Below are 20,680 nucleotides of genomic sequence, written 5' to 3'. Positions count from 1 at the left end.
ATTTAAAGGAGTGGGAAAAGAAGGCCTCACTGAGAAGGTTACATGGGGTTAGATAAGGGAGCATCCATTAGGTTAAAAGAAGCAGCAAGCATAAGTGCTCTGAGGTGTTCTAGAATCTGCAGAGTGTGGCTGGATTGAGTGAGAAGGGAAAGGGTCATTAGAAATGAGGTCCCAGAGGTTAGTGGGCAGACTCTATAGGGTCGTGTAAGTCTTTGAAAGGTCTTTGGTTTTTCCTTGAAGTGAGAATCAAAGCCCTTAGAGGGTTTGAGCAGAGAAGTTACCAGAGTTGGGAATGGAGGTTGTGCATATTGTCCTTTATATCTGATCTGTGACTAAAGCAGTAATGTTAAGACAGCCTAGGAAGAACATCAGTTTCCTAACATTATCAATAGGAATGGTTCATAAAACCCTGCAGCTCTATCCTGATGCTGCATGGCACTTATCTTGTGTGGTCCTAAATTGGTTCGTGTAAAATAGTTCTACTTCCTCAAGAGGTACCACTGACAATGTTGCAGATGCTGCAGTTGCTCTTCAAACCAGATGTGTATTTAACTCTGTGTTATATAACTGCTGGTTCCTTTAGCCAAGATGCCAAGTCCAACTTTTTTTTTCTCCAATTAATCACATCCTGGGATTGATTATAAATCCAGTATTGCATGTCTTGTGTGTAACTGTTCTAAAGAATCTTATTTTATGTACCATATGTATCAGAATAGTGTACATTGCCATGTAATGTAAAAAAGAAAAATCGACATAAATAATGCAGCCAACTATCTAAGTGTTATACCAACTAAAACAATAAATAAACCTTGAACAGTAGAAAAAAAAAGCTGGGGAAATGGACCCCAAGTATCTCTCCAGACCCTTGACACATCCTTTCTTATATTTCTCTTGAATACCCTTAGCAGTGCTTTGCCTGATTCTTGGTCATGAATCTGTTTATTCAAAGTGATGATATTTTGCTAGTTTCTGCCAAAATTGATTGGGAAAATTTTAAAGTTGGTTTTAAATTGTGGCACTTAAGGAAAAAGGCTATTGTTATAAAATTTTGAGAATTTGGTTCCTTACCCATTTGAGATAGGCTGGCACCTGGTATCTTCTACTGGAGTGCTTGCACCTGGACATAGGCTGGCACCTGGTATCTTCTACTGGAGTGCTTGCACCTGGACGGAAGTCTCCATTGAGCAATAAGATACAAAGAAACTATAAGTGACTAAAATAACTACACCATGCACAGTTGGAGCAATTATGAGCAACAGGATACAAAAAGGCCAGAAATAAACTACAAGTTTCTGAGGTGCTGGGAGCAAAAAGCAGGGTACTGCACATGATTCCTGCACATAGCACCTCCAAGGGCATGGGCAGACCACCTAAGTTAGGCCTCCTGCCCAGCCCATGGTCCACCCCCATTGTTACCCCATGTAAGGATCCAAGCAGCTCTTCTCCGGGAGTGGGCAAGGGTAGCTTTTTCTCTCTTTTGCTCCCTTGTGCTGCAACATGAGCCCTGATTAAGCATTGCCTGAAATTCTCATCTGGCCTCTTATCAATTTCTGTTGGTTAAAGAGTCCAAGGACCCGGGCAGTTAACAGTTAGTAAGCATATAAGAAAAAAATAACATGACAGTAAATTTATTCCAAGAATGCAGGATTGGCTTATTATTAGAAATTATGTTAACATAATTTATCTCATTAATAGATTTTAAAAAGATCAACAATGTGATCATTTCCTTTGATATTGTAATGGCATTTGATAAAGGTCAACATCTGTTTCTGATTTTTAAGATCTTAATTAAATGAAAATAGGTGGATATTTCACTGAACTTTTAATACATACATATACTTTAAACCAAAAGCTAGTATCACACAAAATGATGAATCAGTAGAACTATTCCCATTAATGCCAGAAACTTGACAAATATGCCTACTGCCACTCTTAACATTGTTGCATAAATATTAACTAATAAAATTGACTAAAAAATAAGAGTTTCAAAAATAGGAAATAAGATGTAAAAGTATCATTGTAAGTATGCTTTTGAATACTTAAAAAACCCAAATTAATGAACTGATTACTACTAGAAACAATGAAAGTTTATATTCATTTATGCATATTTAATGTAACTTTTCTAAATATAAAAAATCAGAAAATATGAAAAGATTTCTGATACAATAGCAAAACAAGTAATATACTTTGAAATAAACTTAATATGCAGGATCTATATAAAGAAAACTTTGTACTTCTACTGATGTATGTAAAAGAAGACTTAAAGAAATGGAAACAGGAAATTCCCTGGTGGTTCAGTTGTTAGGACTCTGTACTTCCACTGCAGGGGGCACGGGTTCAATCCCTGGTCTGGGAAATAAGAACCTGCAAGCCGTGTGGTGTGGCCAAAAAAAAAAAAAGGAAATGGAAACAGCATGTATTATTTTCAGATGTAAAGATTCAATATTGGACAGATGTAACTAAAATATAATGTAATGTACATTTGTAGAATAAGGTAATTCTAATAAAAATATCAATTTTTGAAACTTAGGCTGATTATAAAATTCATATGGAAATTTATATATGTGGATCAAAAATAAAACTTCCAGAAGAAAACATGGATTATTTTATTTTTAAAGGCTTTCTAATAATGGAGTTAAATCCTGAAGACTTAGAGGAAATGAATGAAAAACTGACTAACATAAAAATGTAGAAAGCAACTACAATAGAGAAATACTACAAAGAAAGATAAAAATGAACTGGGAAAATATTTATAATATGTTTGCTTGGTAAGGAGCTATGCTCTATCATATATGAAGAGAGTGCTTAAGGAAAATACCAAAGCCCAATAGAAAAATGGGCACTAGGAATAGACAATTCATACACACACAAAACAATATAAGCAGTAAATAGAAGAAAAGATGCTATCTCACCCACTAGTAAAAGAATGGAACAATGAAACAATGAGGCAACATTTTTTTTTTGGATTAGATTGGCAAATATTTGAAAGAATAATACACGGTGTTGGCAGGAGTGCGTATCAGCAGGAACTCTCATGCCCTATTGGTGGAGAGTACAGTGTTTTGTATGGCAATTTGTCAGTATTTTCTCAAATTTTAAAATATGTGTATTGTTGATTCATTTATTCCATGATAGTAATTTATCCCATAAATGTGTTGACATGTACATAAGATACATAAAATAAGGGTGTTTTTCATAGCGGTGTTTGTAATAGGAAAAACAAAACTAACAACAAAACAAAACAAAACTGGAAAGCACTTAAGTTTTCAGAAGTAGTCAGAGGACTGGTTAAATAAGTTATAGTACATCTCTAGAGTGGAGTACTTTTTTCAGTTACTCAACAGAATGAGTTAGATTGGTTTGAATTGATAGGTAAAACTCTTTGAAACAAACTAAGAATAAAAGCAAGCAATAGCATAACTTCTGGGCCAAGTTTCCATTTGTGGTTTTAAAAAATTATAAAGTGGGGACTCCCCTGGTGGCGCAGTGGTTAAGAATCCACCTGCTGATGCAGGGGACACGGGTTCGAGCCCTGGTCCAGGAAGATTCCCACATGCCACAGAGCAACTAAGCCCATGTGCCACGACTACTGAGCCTGTGCTCTAGAACCCGGGAGCCACAACTACTGAGCCCACGTGCCACAACTACTGAAGCCTGCGCACCTGGAGCCCATGCTCCACAACAAGAGAAGCTACCACAATGAGAAGCCTGCGCACCGCAACTAAGAGTAGCCCCCGCTCCACACAACTAGAGAAAGCCCACGCACAGTAACGAAGACCCAACACAACCAAAAATAAATAAAATCTATTCTTTAAAAAAAAATTATAAACTAGAATTTGTACATGTGAATGTCTATAAGGATGCACAGAAAATTGTTGTTGGTGGTGATCTCTGGGGTTTTGAAGTGTGGCATAGAATTCGGGCTGTTTTCCTTGTATATTCTCTTTTGAACAGTTTGAATTTTGTTTATCATGGGCATGTGCAATTTTCAGAATAAAATCATTTTTTTGTTTTCTGTGTATTAATTATATTTTTCTTGGATTTTTCCAGATTTCTCTTGCACTTTGTTTTGTTTTGATGTTTGGAAACTCAATGTTATTAACTTCTTATTATGCTTCCTCTTTGGTAATTATTTGGGTAAGTGTTCCTTAAGTAAATATCTGTTTTTGAAACTAATGGTTTACCAGTTTCTTTATCACTGGCTTGAGATTTGTGAGGGATTTTCTACAAGAACTGTTTCAAGTGTCTTACTGAATACATCTATATGTGATAATGTGTTTAAGTTCTCATTTCCAAAGAAACACAACAAAAGTTAATACTGGAAAACATAGTGCTTTGCTTCACAGTCCCAATCTGTCCTTTCCTCATCTTTTCTGTCACCTAACTTTTGGTCCTAGAGTTCATTTTAAAATGGTTTTTATGCTTTCCTCTTTTTCTTGTCTCCTCCCCTCTTTTCAGTGTTTATCCTATTCCTGCTCCACTTTCTGACCCCCTTTCCTCCCTCTGGCATCTCAAGCAGTCTCTCCTTGTTCCACTGTGATCAGAGGCTTAAGGCCTTGTATTTTTAGTTTTTTCCCCTCGTGTCTATTTGTATGAATTATTCAGATAGTTTAAATCAGGTGATGATTCAGTAATATTTTACTAGATCACTACCAAGAACAGATTTAGATTATGGGGAGACTGTCTTATAGAATTAGAGCAAAAGGTAAAAGGTTATCTAACTCCTTCTGCCACTTTTGGCAGGATGACTTTCTAAATTTAAGTCTCTCTAAATTTAAGGACTTCCAGAGGTGGTTACTCCTTTTTTTTTTTTTTTTTGCCAGTGGGTTTCTCCATTACAATGTTTTGCAAACCTAAGAGGAAAAAAATTATTCCTTATATTTAACATGCATGTGCTTTAGTATTAGGCTGGTTTTTTGAAGATGAAAGCACAGTGCACTGTCTTAACTGAAATGTTTTCTACTTCTTGAATAACCATTTAAGTAACTCAGATCATTTTGTCTTTCTTGATTTCTAGAACCCATTAACAGATTTGGAATCTGCTATTTCTTTGTCTGATTTTACAAGTAATATTTATTTAAGATCCCATTTCCCAGGAGTATACCTCTTCCCAATCTGGGCCACCACCCTTTTCAGGTTGTGTGACTTGAGTATACTTAGGCACAGAAATTAGCAGTTAGCATGTGGTGATGCTGTGCTTTCAACAATGACAAAAACAAAAACAAAAACAAAAACCCAGTAACTGAGTTGCTGTGCTGTGAGATTAGTGATAGTTCTTACAGTCATGAATTTTGTTTGTAATTAGGAAATGTGTCAATGGACTCAATTCTATATTTAAATGTGTACATGGGGAAGTCCTGCTATTACTCAGAGTAAAATACATGACTCTTGTTACTTTTGTACAGTACACAAGTACATTGAATGGAAGATTTCCTATCAGTAAATCTAATCATAAGTACATTTTGCAGGAAATTTCTCTTCAGATCTATTGAGCACCTACAGTGTGTCAGGTTTCCTACTAGGTGCTTGACACTGAGGTGTGTCTTAGGTATGGATTAAGCATTATGCATATTTCACGTATTTTGGTGTATAAAAGTAAATGATGGCAACAGGTACAGAATATAGCATGTTTTTGCATATTTAACTGTAAACACACATTTGCCTGTTTTTATTTCTGGTTATCACTTTGAAACCTTAATTGTAACACATTTTGTGTTCTTAGATATTCAGAAACTTCTGAAAAGATTTAATTTGGGTTCATGTATTTATGTTTTGATCTCTAAGCATATTTTTGCCAGGTTTGAAGTAGATTTAGATCTGTATTGGGAGTCTATTATGTACCTGGAAAGAAATAAGATTTGATAGGAGAAGTATTTAGTTGATCTGTTAAAAACTCATTTGTAGTTTTTTCAAGGAGTTAGTAATATTTAACTTAAGAAAAATCTTATAACTATAAGACACCTGTCTAAAATTCTGAAATTATTATATACTTTTTGGTTCTTAGGTAAATCAGAACCAGTCATAGAAATCAGTCATAGAAATTTATGTATGGAGATTCTGTTTTCAACTTTACAAAGTGACTAACTGACCTAAAATACTCTGGATAAAACAGGGCTTCTTGAAATCAAATGAGCCTGTGGTGATTCTATGTGAAACACTGAAAGTGTGCTGAATTTTAGATTCTTGAGAGTCTTATTATTTAGAAGTATTTTTTTTGGTACCTGAATTTGTGTCTGTAAGTATTAACTGTATGCTATGTTATTTTCTGCATGCAGGGTTTACTGGCAATGAAACCATGTTTCCTGAAAGTAAATGTATCTGAACTTAGTTTATGGGTAAGAATCAATCTATTTGAATGTATATGTTTTTCCTTCTCTAAAATATATCATTGGTTTTATGTTTTACTTTCAAGGAACTATCCTATATAATGCAGAGGATCTAACAGTTTTATAACATATTAGGGCTCAATTTTAATGTGCCAAATTGCTTTTTTCATGAAGCAAGTTAAGATTAATATTGGATAGGTAGTTAAAGAATTTCAGTTTTATGTATTACCCATGCTTTTTCTGAGGAGCAGTGCATGTGTAAGAAACTATTAGTAGAAGGGGAATATAACTGCAATTGCTGTATAAATCTCCTATAAAATATATTCATTTTGACAACAAGATTGTGTATATTTTTCTTTTTGGTGATAGCCCCTTGATTTTGGAGTAACATTCTTTATTTTAATTTAAGGTGCATTTTTTTTGGCATTTTCTCTTGGATATAGAGATAATTACTTCACGTGTGATTATGTGACATGTACATAAGATTTACTTTTTTCTTCCTAGGCTATGTCTGTGCAATGGCTATAGTTTTGTTTTGCTATATTTTTCTTTTGTAGGTTATCCAAGGATGTTTTTGGTTATTTGGAACTGTCATACTCAAGTATTTGACATCTAAAATCTTTGGCATTGCAGATGATGTAAGTGTATTTTTGCTTAAACTTGGAAGACTTGAAATAAATCAAACAGGCTAAGAATGAATTACTAGAGTTGTTAAAATGCCACTATTTAAGCCAAATTCTGAGGTGAAGTCTATTCACCTGTTATTTTATCTATTTACTATAATAGAGAGTAAATATGACTATGTCTATAGTCTGTTCTCCAAAATTAATTTCTTGACATAACTCTCATATTTTATTGGTCTTTCTGTATCACAAAGATTTTAAAATTTTAAAGTAAGAAAGCTCTAGAGACTTAAGCTCAAATTTTAAGGCCTCTACAGTCATTTTTCTCTGGTTTCTTTATAATCCCCTTTTGTAACAGATAAAGATGCCAGCTTCAGAGACTCTTAAAGAATAGATCATATAACTTATTCTCTTTTTCTTCCAGTTTTCTAGTCAATGCTTGTGAAAGGTTTGTAGGTAATTTAATCCAAGTTAGTCTTATTAAGAGACATTTTTATTATTGTTATTGGTTTTGCTTTTTTTTGGTATTTGGGTAGGAGAGAAAATAAAATGAGAAGAATTCTGCTTTATAACTGTAAAGATTCACTCGATCTATAATTTTGTCTTGCCTATTTTATTTTGATGTTTTGGTAAGCACATTAATTAAATTAAAAGAGAGAGCAGGACACCAACCAACATGGAGAGAGTAAAGTAAGCCACATATTTTTTTCTGTAATTTATTTTTATTGATGGTCTTTCTTCCTTCTGTAATAGATTAAGGTTGTGGTTTTGAAACTGAGTTCTGTGAAGTTCTGGGACTTCAAGGACTCTTTGGTGGGGTCCGTCTACTTCTCAGTCCCCCTGCCAGCCCCTCTTCACCCAGGATAGTCTTGCTTTAATCTCTTACATAGTGGACATTTATACATGTTTTCATATGAACAAAGGAATTGTTTGCTTAAAAAAGATTGAAAACAATGGGCTATTAAAGGGGTGGTCTACAACCTGTGAAAGATATTTTAAAAGTTTAAAAGTATAGTCTAAAATGCATTTATTTATTCATTCATTCAATGTACCTGAATAAGACATGGTCTAGTGGGAGACAGGGACAATTTCTGGCAACTATAATACAGTGTAATGAAAGCTCCGATAAAAATAAGTACAGAGTGGGACTTCCCTGGTGGTCCAGTGGTTAAGACTCCGTGCTTCCACTGCAGGGGGCACAGGTTCTACCCCTGGTCAGGTAACTAAAGATCCTGCATGCCACATGGCATGGCCAAAAATAAAATAAAATAAAAATATAAAATAAAATTTTAAAAATTCAAAATGTATTTTTTAAAAATTCATTAAAGAAAATAAGTATAGAGTGCTGCAGGAATACACAGGAAGAATCAGGGAAGGCTCCTAGAAGTCAACTGTGAAGATGAGCACTAAGTGGTGATTGTAGGATGTAGAGAATGAGCAGGAAGAAAAGGGAAAGAGCCCAAGTCCTGGGTTTATGGAATCTGTCTACTCACTGGGGGAAGACAAGCCGGTTAAAGTATTAATTCAGGTTAAAGTGACTATTGTCATTTCTGTCATAGCCTGATGTTGCAGCAGGGCCAAAAAAAAAAAAAAATGCTGTAAAAAGTTATTTCCAAATCAGAAATAAGTTAGTTGCAGCTTTAGTATTTCTAGAAATCTGTAACATTGATCAAGGACATCAGCTCATAAATTCTTAATTTTAACATTGGTCAAAGGAAGAGAATGGCAAGGCCACATGGCTCTTGAGAAGCATTTCCACCCACCCTTATCTGTTAATTAGACACACACTTCCTGTCCTTTAGGAACCCAGCGAGGCATTTCTCGGTCTATCCTGGATTTCCCATCCTTGCTCCTGTCAACATTTTTCGTGGTAAAATCCTGATGTTGTATACCAGGGAAGCTCAGTACTAAGTGCCCCAAGGTTTTTATTGGGGGCTGGTAACATAGGCATCCTCTGCCTAGCACGTTATCAAAATTCCAAACTCCCAGAAAGAATGTAGGTGTTCAGTATAAGCCACTATTATCATTTAGGGTGATGGGAGCCTTCCGGAATTCAAGTTCCCTGATGCCAGCTAAGGGTCAACCTTGCAAGCAGGTTTTTCAAAGGATCCCCTTCAGACCTACTATGTTAACTCTCATCTGAACAGCAAGTTTGTCTCATCTTTTCCTTTCTGCCATGCCCACCTTGGATCTCCCATGAATATGCATACCACCTCCCAGTCAGTCATAGATTTGTAGAGAGCTTGGGCTCTCTTGGATCCCCCAGCGTCTGTGGACAACTTTCCAGTGCACCAGGGATGTGAGAACTTGTCTCCCGTCATTGGTTGTCTCCTTTTCAGAAGCTCTGTAAAATGTCTAGCTAGTCTGCCAGTCTACTGTTCACCAAACGAGTACTGTAACCCTAAGCTGGCAGAGCTGTGAACTTCTGCCTTTCACTTCCTTCTGAGTTTGCTGCTTTTACTGATGGTGCATAGATTTTTTGCTCTCTTCCCCCAAACAAGTCAGCTCCTTGCAGTAGCAAAGGTTCTGCTTTTCATGGCCAACCCCACCCGGGTAGGACCGTTGGGCTGACCAAGCTGGGGGAAGCAGAGGTGATGTAATGATGGGTGGGAGCGGCCAAAGCAACAATGCCACAGACTCCCACTATTTCCACCCAGAGCTCATCAGTTTTTTGGGGGGTTTTTGGCTGCATAGGGTCTTCATTGCTCTGCGTGGGCTTTCTCTAGTTATGGCAAGCAGGGACTACTCGTTGTGGTGTGCGGGCTTCTCATTGTGGTGGCTTCTCTTGTTGCGGAGCATGGGCTCTAGGCACATGGACTTCAGTAGTTGCAGCATGCGGGCTCAATAGTTGTGGCACGTGGGCCCTAGAGCATGCGGGCTTCAGTACTTGTGGCACATAGGCTCAGTGGTTGTGGTTTGCAGGCTCTAGAGGGCAGGCTCAGTAGTTGTGGCGGTGCTCCACGGCATGTGGGATCTTCCCAGACCAGGGCTCAAACCCGTGTCCCCTGCATTGGCAGGCGGATTCTTAAGCACTGCGCCACCTGGGAAGTCCCTCATCAGTTTTTTTGTGAATGCATGTTTCTCCATTTGTTTTCCTTTTGATTAATTACTTGATCCTAATATGGTTTTTGACAGTTTTGTCCAATTTCATAGTTGTTATTGAAAGAGGGGATTTACTAACTTCTTCCTCTGCCATATCTGGAAGTCCCCATATTCATTGATTTTTGCGTGTTGACCCAGCCTTATATTTCTCAGATAACCTCACTTGTTTACAATGTATTAGTTTTTCTAAATATTGCTGGATTTGGTTGGCTAATATTTTTAAGGACTTTTGCTGATATTTATGGGGATATTAGTCTGTAGTTTTATTTTCTTGTAATGTTTTTACCTGGTTTTAGTTTCAAGGTAATGCAGCCTTCCAGAATTATTGGGAAATGTTCAATCTCCTATTTTTAATGAGAATTTATAAGAATTGATATTATGTCTTCCTTAAAGGTTTGTTAGAATTTGACAGTGAAGCCCTCAGGATCTGGAGTTTTGTTCATGGGAGATTTTTCTGTTACAAATCCACTTTCTGTAGGAATCTATTGGTGTTTTATGTCTTTAGAGGAAACTCACCCATTTCATATATATCATCAAATTTAAAAAATTACTGTAGAATTCAGTTAGCGAAAAATTTTTATTGAAATTTTTTGCATATATGTGAATTGTCTTTTGTGTTCTTTAATTTTCCTTATTTGGATTTGGAATCAATATTATATTAATCTATAAAGACCTGCTTTTTATTTTTTTGCTATTTTTTCTACTTTCTATTTATTATATTAATATTTTCAAAGTACCACTCCTTTAAAGTCTTCCTCGGTTTTCTTGTATTTCTCTTTGTAATTGAGTTCTGTCACCCTCATTTCTTTTCTTCTCATTTCTCTGGGATTGTTCTGTAGCATTTTCTGATGGTTGAGTGAAAGTGCTTGGCTCTTGCTTTCACCTCTCTTATTTTCTGATAAATGCATTTTAAATCTGTAAATTTTCCTCTAGGTAGTACTTTTTTGTGTGTCTTACAAATTAACTATTTTGCAACTTTCTTTTTAACCTAAAAAGTTTTATGTTATTCAGTTTCTAGCTGAAAGGATTTTTAAAGCCATTCCTAGTTACCATTTTCCAATTTTGCTGCATTTATAATTAGAAAAAAATAATTTGCATTATATAAATTCATTGAGATTTATTGTGGCATAGGATGTGAACATTAAAAAATTTTTTACTTGTGTTTGAGGGTAACATATAGTCTCTCTTTGTGAAGTTTGTATTCTCTGTTTGTGAGCTTATTAATATTCAGATTTTATGTTAACATTTATCTGCTTTTTCTACTTTAGAGGGAAATATTTAACATTTCCAATGAACATTGTCAACTTTTTCTTCCTACAGATTTTTTCAGTTGTTCTTCTATACACTTTGAATCTATACTGTTAATTGCAAATATTATATGTTCATGATATGTATAACCTTGCTTTGCTGTTTGTTTTATCAGCATATAATGTCATTTTGTTGTCTTTTTTCATATATTTTTGTTTGAATTTAGTTTTGTGAGACATTACAGTAGCTAACCCAGATTTCTTTGGTTCATTTTATCTGGTATATCTTGTTCTCTTTGTCTGTTTTCAACCTTTCTGCATACTTTTAACTTTGTCTTTTGTAGACAATATGATATTGAATTTTTCCCCTTAAATCCAACTTGAGCATCTGTCCTTTAGTTAGTGAATTTAACCTTTTTATGTTTATGGCAGTTATCATTATATTAGGACTTACTTCTTTCATTTTATTTGAGATTTTCCAAACATTTTACTTTCTTTTTAGATTCTTTTCCTTTTCAGTGGGTAGGTAGTTTGTGTATGCTATTTTAGACCTATGTACTCTCCCTCCTATTGATCTCTTAAACTTATCAGAATACATTTCTTCCCCAGGAGACAGAGCATTTGAGATTCTTCAGCATATCCCACCACCCTTTATAGTTCCTACTCACTCCCTGACCCCCTACTTCATTTAGGTATCGTTTAGGGTTTTAGTCATGATGTGTTTCAGTTATAATTTATCCCCCTTTCTATGGTTCTTGCTCTTCTTGCTCTTTTAGACAATAATGAATTGAAAGTTTGGCAAATGTTTTCTCATTTGTTAAATGAAAACAATTCCAGCTTCCTCACATGGCTTCTTGTGGGAAGTAAGTTAGGTGATATAAGTGTGAGCACTTGGTGACATGTGAAGAATTACACAGTTGCTGATTGTGAGGCAAAAGGTGTGTTTTATTCCAAGGCCTGCCCATTTTCTACTTCTTTCAAAAAGTCTTTTCCAACCCCTTTTCAGAAATCTGAATTAACGTTTGCTTTGCTTTGCTCTATCACACGTTGTCCCTTTGTGATTGACAGATGCCTGTGTGTGTTACCAAGCCTACTGGATACTGTGTAGTGTATTTCACCAGGTTTAACACCTTGAGCAGGGAAAACCCAAGGATAAAAGCCTTTGGAATGTTGATGATGGAGCGTGGATGGCAGGGTGTTGTTGGAACTATCACTTGTCAGCAGTAGAAGGGAGACTGTGAAGTTGGAGGGTCCAGAAGTAGCCAGGTGTGGGAACAGCAAGCTCTGTCATGCAGTGGAAACTATTTTTAGGTACTATTAAGATTAAAATGCATTATTACAATATACGGCATAATCTAATGGTACCTCCCTTTATTCCTTACTAGGCTCATATTGGCAACTTATTAACATCAAAATTCTTCAGTTACAAGGATTTTGACACTTTATTGTATACCTGTGCAGCGGAGTTTGATTTTATGGAGAAGGAGGTAAGATGTGATTTCTCCTTTCTTTCCTTAGGTTTTGGTCCATTCATTTTTCATAAAGGGTGCTCCTGTTATTCAGATTCTTACCTCTGTGCTCTTATCTCAGTTTGAAGGAAAAGGAAAACCTGGCAGCTTAAAGGAAGATATTCCTATTTACATTAATACAGCTTCCTGAAATATATGGTCTTTTCTTATTTTGATAATTTAGAAACATGCATTCAGTCTAGCAATAGTTTTTAGGATGAGTAAACACAGAGGCATTTCAAGTTGCCTCTTTTTAGGGATAGCATTAGTTCAGTGAAGCTCTCAAGCTTTTAAGTTTCCACTCACTTTGTAGTTGTTTGTTTGAATGATCTCATAGCTTTGAAATATCATTCAGTATAAGTTCTTCATTCCAACAACATTTTGTTTCTAAAACTGTGTTCAGGTGTTTAGAAGGAAACCAGAGAGTAGTTTAGTGGATAGCAGACAGAAGTCTGCGATATTACTTGATGTTCTTGAACAAGTGACTCTCATTCTTTGAGTTGTAGCTTACTAGTTTCTGGTAGTATGCTACAGATAGATATTGTGAGGACAAAAGGAGATACATAGGAAAGTACTTTGATATTTTAAGATATTTTATATTAAATACCATTTTGCAATACTTTATGAGCTAGTTTGGTTCAACAGACATGTGTATATATATGTCTTTTTTTCACACCACCCATGTGGACCCAATTTATGATGATATTTTATTATCTGTCAGACATTTTTCTTCAAAGCTGTGTGTGTGTATATATATGGAAGTGGCCAACAGTCCTCTGTTGACACATTCATTTTCCCTGATCCCCACTGGGTTAGCCCATGTCCTAAATTACAGACCAGTGGAGGAGAGTGCACCACACAGCAGACTTTTACCAACTAGACATTCTGAGTTGAGCATGTCCTGCAGATATACTGTTTACTCCAGTGACCTATCAGTCTTCATTTCCTGTGTTCTGGCAAATGGTTTTGACACATAATGGCTGATAAAAAGTGTACAAATGATAGTGTTGAACCTGCTGAAAGAAACTAAGGAAAAGTATCTTGCAAGGCTTTAAAATGCATGCTTATAGCAGATCAAGACTCTTTCAAGGAGGTGGTAAAGGAAGTAGAGTATAGAAATCAACAGAGAAATTAGGACTCAGTGGAAATCCTTTAACATTATTGAGGATATACACGCTGTTGCAACCTGAGAGTATGAACCATCAGTTATGTGATAAAAGAAATTGTTTATTGAGGCATAAGATGCCTTCAGTCAATTTGAAGAAAATGGCAAAGCTGTGTCCAGCCTGCCATTCCTCATCTCCATAGGTACCTTCACAGGGACGATGCTATAGAGACAGAGCATGGTGCCAGTTCAGAGAGGGCATCTCTTGTATGGTATGTCCATATAGTGGGGAAGAGGGAACAATTTAACATGATATCATACCGATATGGAAAGACACTTAAGATGTATAATGGGATGAGCAAAATGGTCCGATCTTATTGACCTATAATTAGCACACATAGAATAAAGTGTAAGAGACCAAAATTTTAACAGTGGTTTTTTTGGTGGAGAGATAATCAGTGATTAACTTTTTTTGTAATTTGCATCTTCTAAATTTTCTATAATAATCATATTTTAATTGTATTGTGCTACTAAAAAAAAAAGTTAAAACAGTGAGGGGGATCTTTGCTTTTTAGATATGAAAATGGAAAGCAATAGTATTTAAAGTACAAGGATACCAAAACAGGAACATTATGACCAAAAACGGACAATGCTGGATAGACCCATGTGTAGGTACTTAACTGTGTTTATGTGTATGTACTTAGTATAAAGTGAAGAGAGCACCACATAATATATCAATAAATGGTTAAAAGATGAATTATTTCATGAATATTATTTGAAAAATTGAATTGGGGTGGGGAGTCAGGTTAAAGCCTTGTATCATATTATACACCAAACTTCATTTCAGTTAATGTGTTAAATATAAATGAAGCCTGAAAAATTAATTTGAGAAAAATTTCAATAAATATTAACTTCATTATTAATGAGCATAATACAAGTGCAAAACATATATGAGAACGATTAATAGATTTGTCTGCATGTAACTTAAAACATCTGTACATTAAATATTATAAAAATTAAAAAGGAAATGACTAACTGGGATGATTCTTGCAATAAATATAATAAATGAAACTAGAGGTTAATATAATTAGTATAGGAGCTTGTTCAAATCAATAAAAAAAGTTACCAAGGGGGCCTCCCTGGTGGCGCAGTGGTTGAGAGTCCGCCTGCCGATGCAGGGGACGCGGGTTCGTGCCCCGATCCCGGAGGATCCCACATGCCGCTGAGCGGCTGGGCCCGCGAGCCATGGCCGCGGAGCCTGTGTGTCCGGAGCCTGTGCTCCGCAACGGGAGAGGCCACGGCAGTGAGAGGCCCGCGTACAGCAAAAAAAAAAAAAAAAAAAAAAAAAAAAAAAAAAGTTACCAAGGGCTCTCACCCTTTCCCAGCACCAAAAACACATTCCCCCCCCCCCACATATGCAGAAATGAGCAAATGTGAACATACAATCCATCCGGGAGGAAATGCTCATAACTGATTAAAATGTGAAATTCATTGTCTCCTTTATTTTTTCTCCATTTTCTAGTATTCACAATGAGCATATGTAACTTTTATGCTTAGAATGAAATCAACAATTACAAGAAATATTAAAATAAAAGAACTTACAGTTCTAATAGGACACACACACACGTGCATACATCTCTCACTGTGTGGTTTGCATTTGTTCTGTGCATACCCTCTCTCTGGTGTATCTTTTGGCATTGAGGAAGTTTTATAATTTTGTTTCCTTTATATTAATACTTGTATATATTAACCTTAGTCCCTTCTGTCGGTTTCCTCCTGAGAGTTATACTGGACTTAGCTAGTTGTTTCTTGCCCCATGCCTATTCCCACCCATTTCTAGTTTATTGTAATACTATAATCAGGGAGATTATTTTACTTCTTATATACTCTCCCCCTCTTACACCATTTTTATGAGTCCCATTGTATCTTCATTGTCAGCACGTATAACCTCTCATACTCTTCTGTCACCTTTATATCCCCGTCATTGTCGTAGTTCTGTAGATCATTGTTTTTATTGCACACTATGAGTTGTAGGATCGAAGAACACACTCCTTGGCTGTGTGAAGATTACTCTCCAGTGGATTCCTCAGGAAGGGCTCATGGGAGCAGTAATCCCTGAATTTTTACATGCTCAAAATATTTTATCAGTGGCTTTTATGTGTGAAGGTCAGTTTGGCTAGATACAAAATCTTTGGCTCACCTATCTTTCCTTGAGAATCCTAAATAAATTACTCTACTATATTCTGGTCTAAAGTGTTGCTATGAAAATCTGATGCTAATATGATTTTCTTTTTAAAAGAAATATTTAAAAAACACCTTTTAAATAAACTTTTGGAATATAATGTTAAAATTGTTTGAACTCCTTATTAAATTTTGTTAAATACTTTTAACACAATTTTGACATACTTCCTTTTTAAACTAAACATCTGTATCTTACTACTTTTCTTATATTTATTGTTAACTGTTACTAGCAAATGTCTAACTTTTAAAATAATAAAATAGTTTTAGGGGACTTCCTTGGTGGTCCAGTGGTTAAGACTCTGTGCTTCCACTGCAGGGGGCATGGGTTTGATCCCTGGTTGGGGAACTAAAATCCTGCATGCCATGCAGTGTGGCCAAAAAAGTAAATAAAATTTGAAAGTATAGATCTATAAAAAAAATAGTTTTAGTTATGACTTTTGTGTAGGTTAAAACATAACTTAAAAATTACAAAATAGAAATATATTTATAACATGCAAATGTTTATAAAGGTAAATAGTAAAATGAAAACATAAAAATTCTCTTTTTAATGGAATTTCTAACTCATGAAGAATGCATTTTATATAATGAATTATGAAAATTACTTGTCTAATACAGAATAGTGAGAAAATTGGACTAAGGAGAGGGAAATCAGAAAATGCTACTTACTGTATACTTTGTAGACTTAAAATGTACCAGCATTTTTAATATGGTTGAAGCTAGATTTCTCTTTATAAACATATTGGGGAAAGCACACATCATTTTACTTAATGATGTAAGATTATTTTTCTGAGGGAAAGTGTTGGTAATAAGCAAATCAATTGCAATTTAGAAATTTCAAGCCCACGATTGTTTAAGACTGTGATCTCAAATTATCGAGAGTTGTATAGAATTACAATGTGTGGGGCTTTTTTAGTAAAAAAAATTTTTCTGTAGTTTTTTATCTGTTACCAAAGAAAACGTAAAAATGTTTTTATTCCTCTTATAAACATTAGTCATTATTGTGTGTGTGTGTGTGTATCTGGAGATCATGGTTATGATTTTTATCCCAGATAAAATGCACAGTAAAAGCTCATGCCATTTAAAGGAGTTCTGCTGACCCTAGGTGAATAATAAGTTATGCTCTCTAGGTAGAAAAGTAGTGTGCAAAAGTGAACAGTAGGGCTTCCCCGGTGGCGCAGTGGTTGGGAGTCCGCCTGCCGATGCAGGGGACGCGAGTTCGTGCCCCGGTCCGGGAAGATCCCACATGCCGCGGAGCGGCTGGGCCCGTGAGCCGTGGCCGCTGAGGCTGCGCGTCCGGAGCCTGTGCTCCGCAAGGGGAGAGGCCACAACAGTGAGAGGCCCGCGTACCGCAAAAAAAAAAAAAAAAAAAAGTGAACAGTAGTCTTTCTAGTCATGTTTTACTCTTACAAGTGTTTGGGAACTGTATTTGTTAGTGTTTTCAACTCAACATTTTGGGGAAGTTCGTTTCTATGGAAATGCATCTTCATTTTTACGATGGAAGTCAGTGGGTAGATTGGACCCTAGATGGGTGAATGCTTATGTTTCTTTACTAACATGTTTTAAAATTCACTTGGATCATGATTTGAAATTTCATTTGAAATAATCTTTTCTTCTAACGAAACATCTCTTTGAATTTCAGACTCCACTGAGGTATACAAAGACATTATTGCTTCCAGTTGTTCTTGTCGTGTTTATTGCAATCATTAGAAAGGTAGGTCTATCACTTAAGAGCACTTTCTCATAATAGAACATTTTCTTATTTCTTCATTTCTTGTGTAGTTACATATACTAGGCTACATGTTAATCTAATACAATATTTTATATAGATTTATTGAAACACATTCTGTATTTTCTTACTAATAGCCTTTGATGAACATTTATAAGCCTTAAAAACATTGTGCTAGTTGTCAGTATAAAGTAGACCTATGGAAAGGATGCTCAAGTTTTGATAGTCATGTATTTTGTAAGATAGGATCAGAGGAACCATATTGACGCAGATACAGTTGTTTTTGCTTATGTAAATTATTACTGATTCACTTTTAACTTTTATGTAATATTTCTTTAAAATATTTAATATATGCCATTCTAAGTCATTTGTGCAGTATTAACTTCTGGATAGAGTTTATTATTAATCAAAAGGAAAAAATAGAATATTAACAGTGTATTACTAAACTTGATAAAATAGACTCCCAACTTGACTTTGATAATGAAATTTTAAGTCCAGGGAGGTTCCAATCTTCAGTAAAGAGTGATGTAATAGTCCCTCTTCTTTTCTTTTAAGAGTTGGTGAACTCTGTAACTACAGGTGTTTTAAGAGAATGAATTGGGGTTAGTCTGTAATCAAAATGATAGACCCTAAAAGTTTTCTGATTTGTAGCTATCATTTTTGTGTTACTACAGTGTCATATATTTGTAGAATATTCTGTACTATAATTATTATTTACATCATATATTTATAATCTCCCAAAACATTTCATATACCTTATTTCAATTGGTTCTTCAACAGCATTGTGGGGTACACAGATATTATTATTTCCATTTTGACAAATGCAAAATTGTAAGGTCAGAGAGGTTATTACCAGCCTCACATCATGTCCATTAAAAAAGCAAGGGAAGAGTGAGAATCAGATTGTACCTTTACCCCCCCTCATTGAGTGTTGTATAGTATTCAGCTTTGTAGTCTCACAGCCCTTTTTATTTTTATTTTTTTTATTTTTTATTTTTTTATTTTTTATTTTTTTTTGCGATACGCGGGCCTCTCACTGTTGTGGCCCCTCCCGTTGCGGAGCACAGGCTCCGGACGCGCAGGCCCAGCGGCCATGGCTCACGGGCTCCGCGGCATATGGGATCCTCCCAGATCGGGGCACGAACCCGTATCCCCTGCATCGGCAGGCGGACTCTCAACCACTGCGCCACCAGGGAGGCCCTCACAGCCCTTTTTAAATCTTGTCAGTTTATGGTTAGTCAATTTCTGCTGTATGCCAGGCTCTGTGCTCTTTGCTTCCTTTGCTTTCTTTATGTGGGTGGGCACCCAGTAGGTAAAAAAAAAATACTAGATGTTGGCAATCCAGAATGTATTAAAAAGATAGCAACCTGGATGGCTAGAGATGATGAAAATGACTAGATTGGGGTCAAAGAAAGTGGGATGTTTGATGTAAAGGAGAAAGACTTAAATGGAAAGAGGATAATTCTTTTCAAAGACTTAAAAGGCTACCACTTGGAAATAAGATTATACTCATTTTGGCTCCTTAATATTATGGCCAATTCTAGGAGTTAGGGCTTTTCACCAGCATTGATCTGGACTGATGAGGAAAGTGTTATAGGTTTAATCAGCAGCTAGGTGGTTCTTCCAAGGGCTGAATTAAAACCTATCAGGCAGTGTCACAGAGGACATCCACATTGGGGACAGGATTTCAGATTAGATGACTTCCCAGTGACTGCTAAATATGAAAGCACAGTGTTTAGTTAGTTGTGCTTAGTCTCTGAGCCAGTTCTCCAGTTATATGTGTGTATAATTAAGGAGAAGCATTGCCAATAACCTGGGCATGGTGGAATTCACTTAAAGGTGAATGGGAAGCCAAAAGGTCAAGTTTCAAGACCCTTCTTAGTTGTTGTCCACCTTTAGGGAAATCATTTAATCCTTCTGAGCCTGTTGCTCATTTTTAAAATGAGGATAATAAAACTTACCTGAACAGGGTTGGATATAGATATGATGAAGTACTGTACAAATGTAAGATTTTGTTGTTGTAATTACTATTTTCTGAATTACTTCTTATCTCCATACTTTTGTATTTTTAAGTAAATGAAAGTTTGAAAGTTTAGAAGATACATTATTTGAAATTTTCTTTTTCCCAATACAGCTGTTATAAAATGTTTAAAAATCTATTTGCAGATTATTAGTGACATGTGGGGTGTCTTAACTAAACAACAAACACATATAAGGTAAATATGCCATTAATGATTTTGTTGCCTCCTCTGTTTATTAAGTAGTTATTTATGGTATATTAATTTTATAGTTACATGTTGTACACTCAACATTTGTTAATTGGTGTTTCGATTGTTGCCATCCCCCTTCTCCGCTTTTCTCATTATTCCCCATTTGTGTAGAGCTCAGCACATCACTTGTTCATTCCCCAAATCCCATCCAGTATGAGCTGACTGTAGCCCTATACTAATCTATACTTGAAGGATACAGCTTTATGCTTCAGTTTGGCAGGGAAAACAAATTACTCTGTTGATGGTTTTAGGACCAATGGACAGCTTTTTGAGAGAAGAGCAGGGAAATGTAAAAGTGGACCCATACCTCATTTTTACATAAAATAAATTCCAGATGGAGCAAAGATTTAAATATAGAAAAAAAATGAAACTCATAAATGAACCAAGAGATTATTTTTATAATTTTAGGGTTAGAGACGCCTTGTTAAGTATGACATAAAGCCTATAAGCTAGAAAGAAAGATTGACAAGGTTGACCAGATAAATTCTTTGGTTTGGTAAAATACTGTAAGCACTGTTCAAAGAAAAATACA

General features: G+C 35.6%; 1 protein-coding gene across 3 annotated transcripts in view; it reads left to right on the top strand.

Annotated features, from left to right (window-relative positions):
- Window positions 1-20,680, top strand: part of DPY19L1 (dpy-19 like C-mannosyltransferase 1) — a 100,454-nt gene that overhangs the window by 61,724 nt on the left and 18,050 nt on the right. For all 3 annotated transcript variants that reach the window (XM_060107668.1, XM_060107669.1, XM_060107667.1), the window contains exons 11-16: window positions 4,051-4,137; window positions 6,276-6,335; window positions 6,884-6,964; window positions 12,684-12,785; window positions 17,792-17,863; window positions 20,045-20,094. In XM_060107668.1, the coding sequence (XP_059963651.1) occupies window positions 4,051-4,137; window positions 6,276-6,335; window positions 6,884-6,964; window positions 12,684-12,785; window positions 17,792-17,863; window positions 20,045-20,094 (452 nt within the window). The remainder of the gene's footprint in view (window positions 1-4,050; window positions 4,138-6,275; window positions 6,336-6,883; window positions 6,965-12,683; window positions 12,786-17,791; window positions 17,864-20,044; window positions 20,095-20,680) is intronic.

Source organism: Mesoplodon densirostris, chromosome 9 (genome assembly GCF_025265405.1).
Source record: "Mesoplodon densirostris isolate mMesDen1 chromosome 9, mMesDen1 primary haplotype, whole genome shotgun sequence".
Classification (NCBI taxonomy): Eukaryota; Metazoa; Chordata; class Mammalia; order Artiodactyla; family Ziphiidae; genus Mesoplodon; species Mesoplodon densirostris.
Note: the sequence above shows the minus strand (reverse complement) of the source record. Positions and strands in the feature narration are given on the sequence as shown.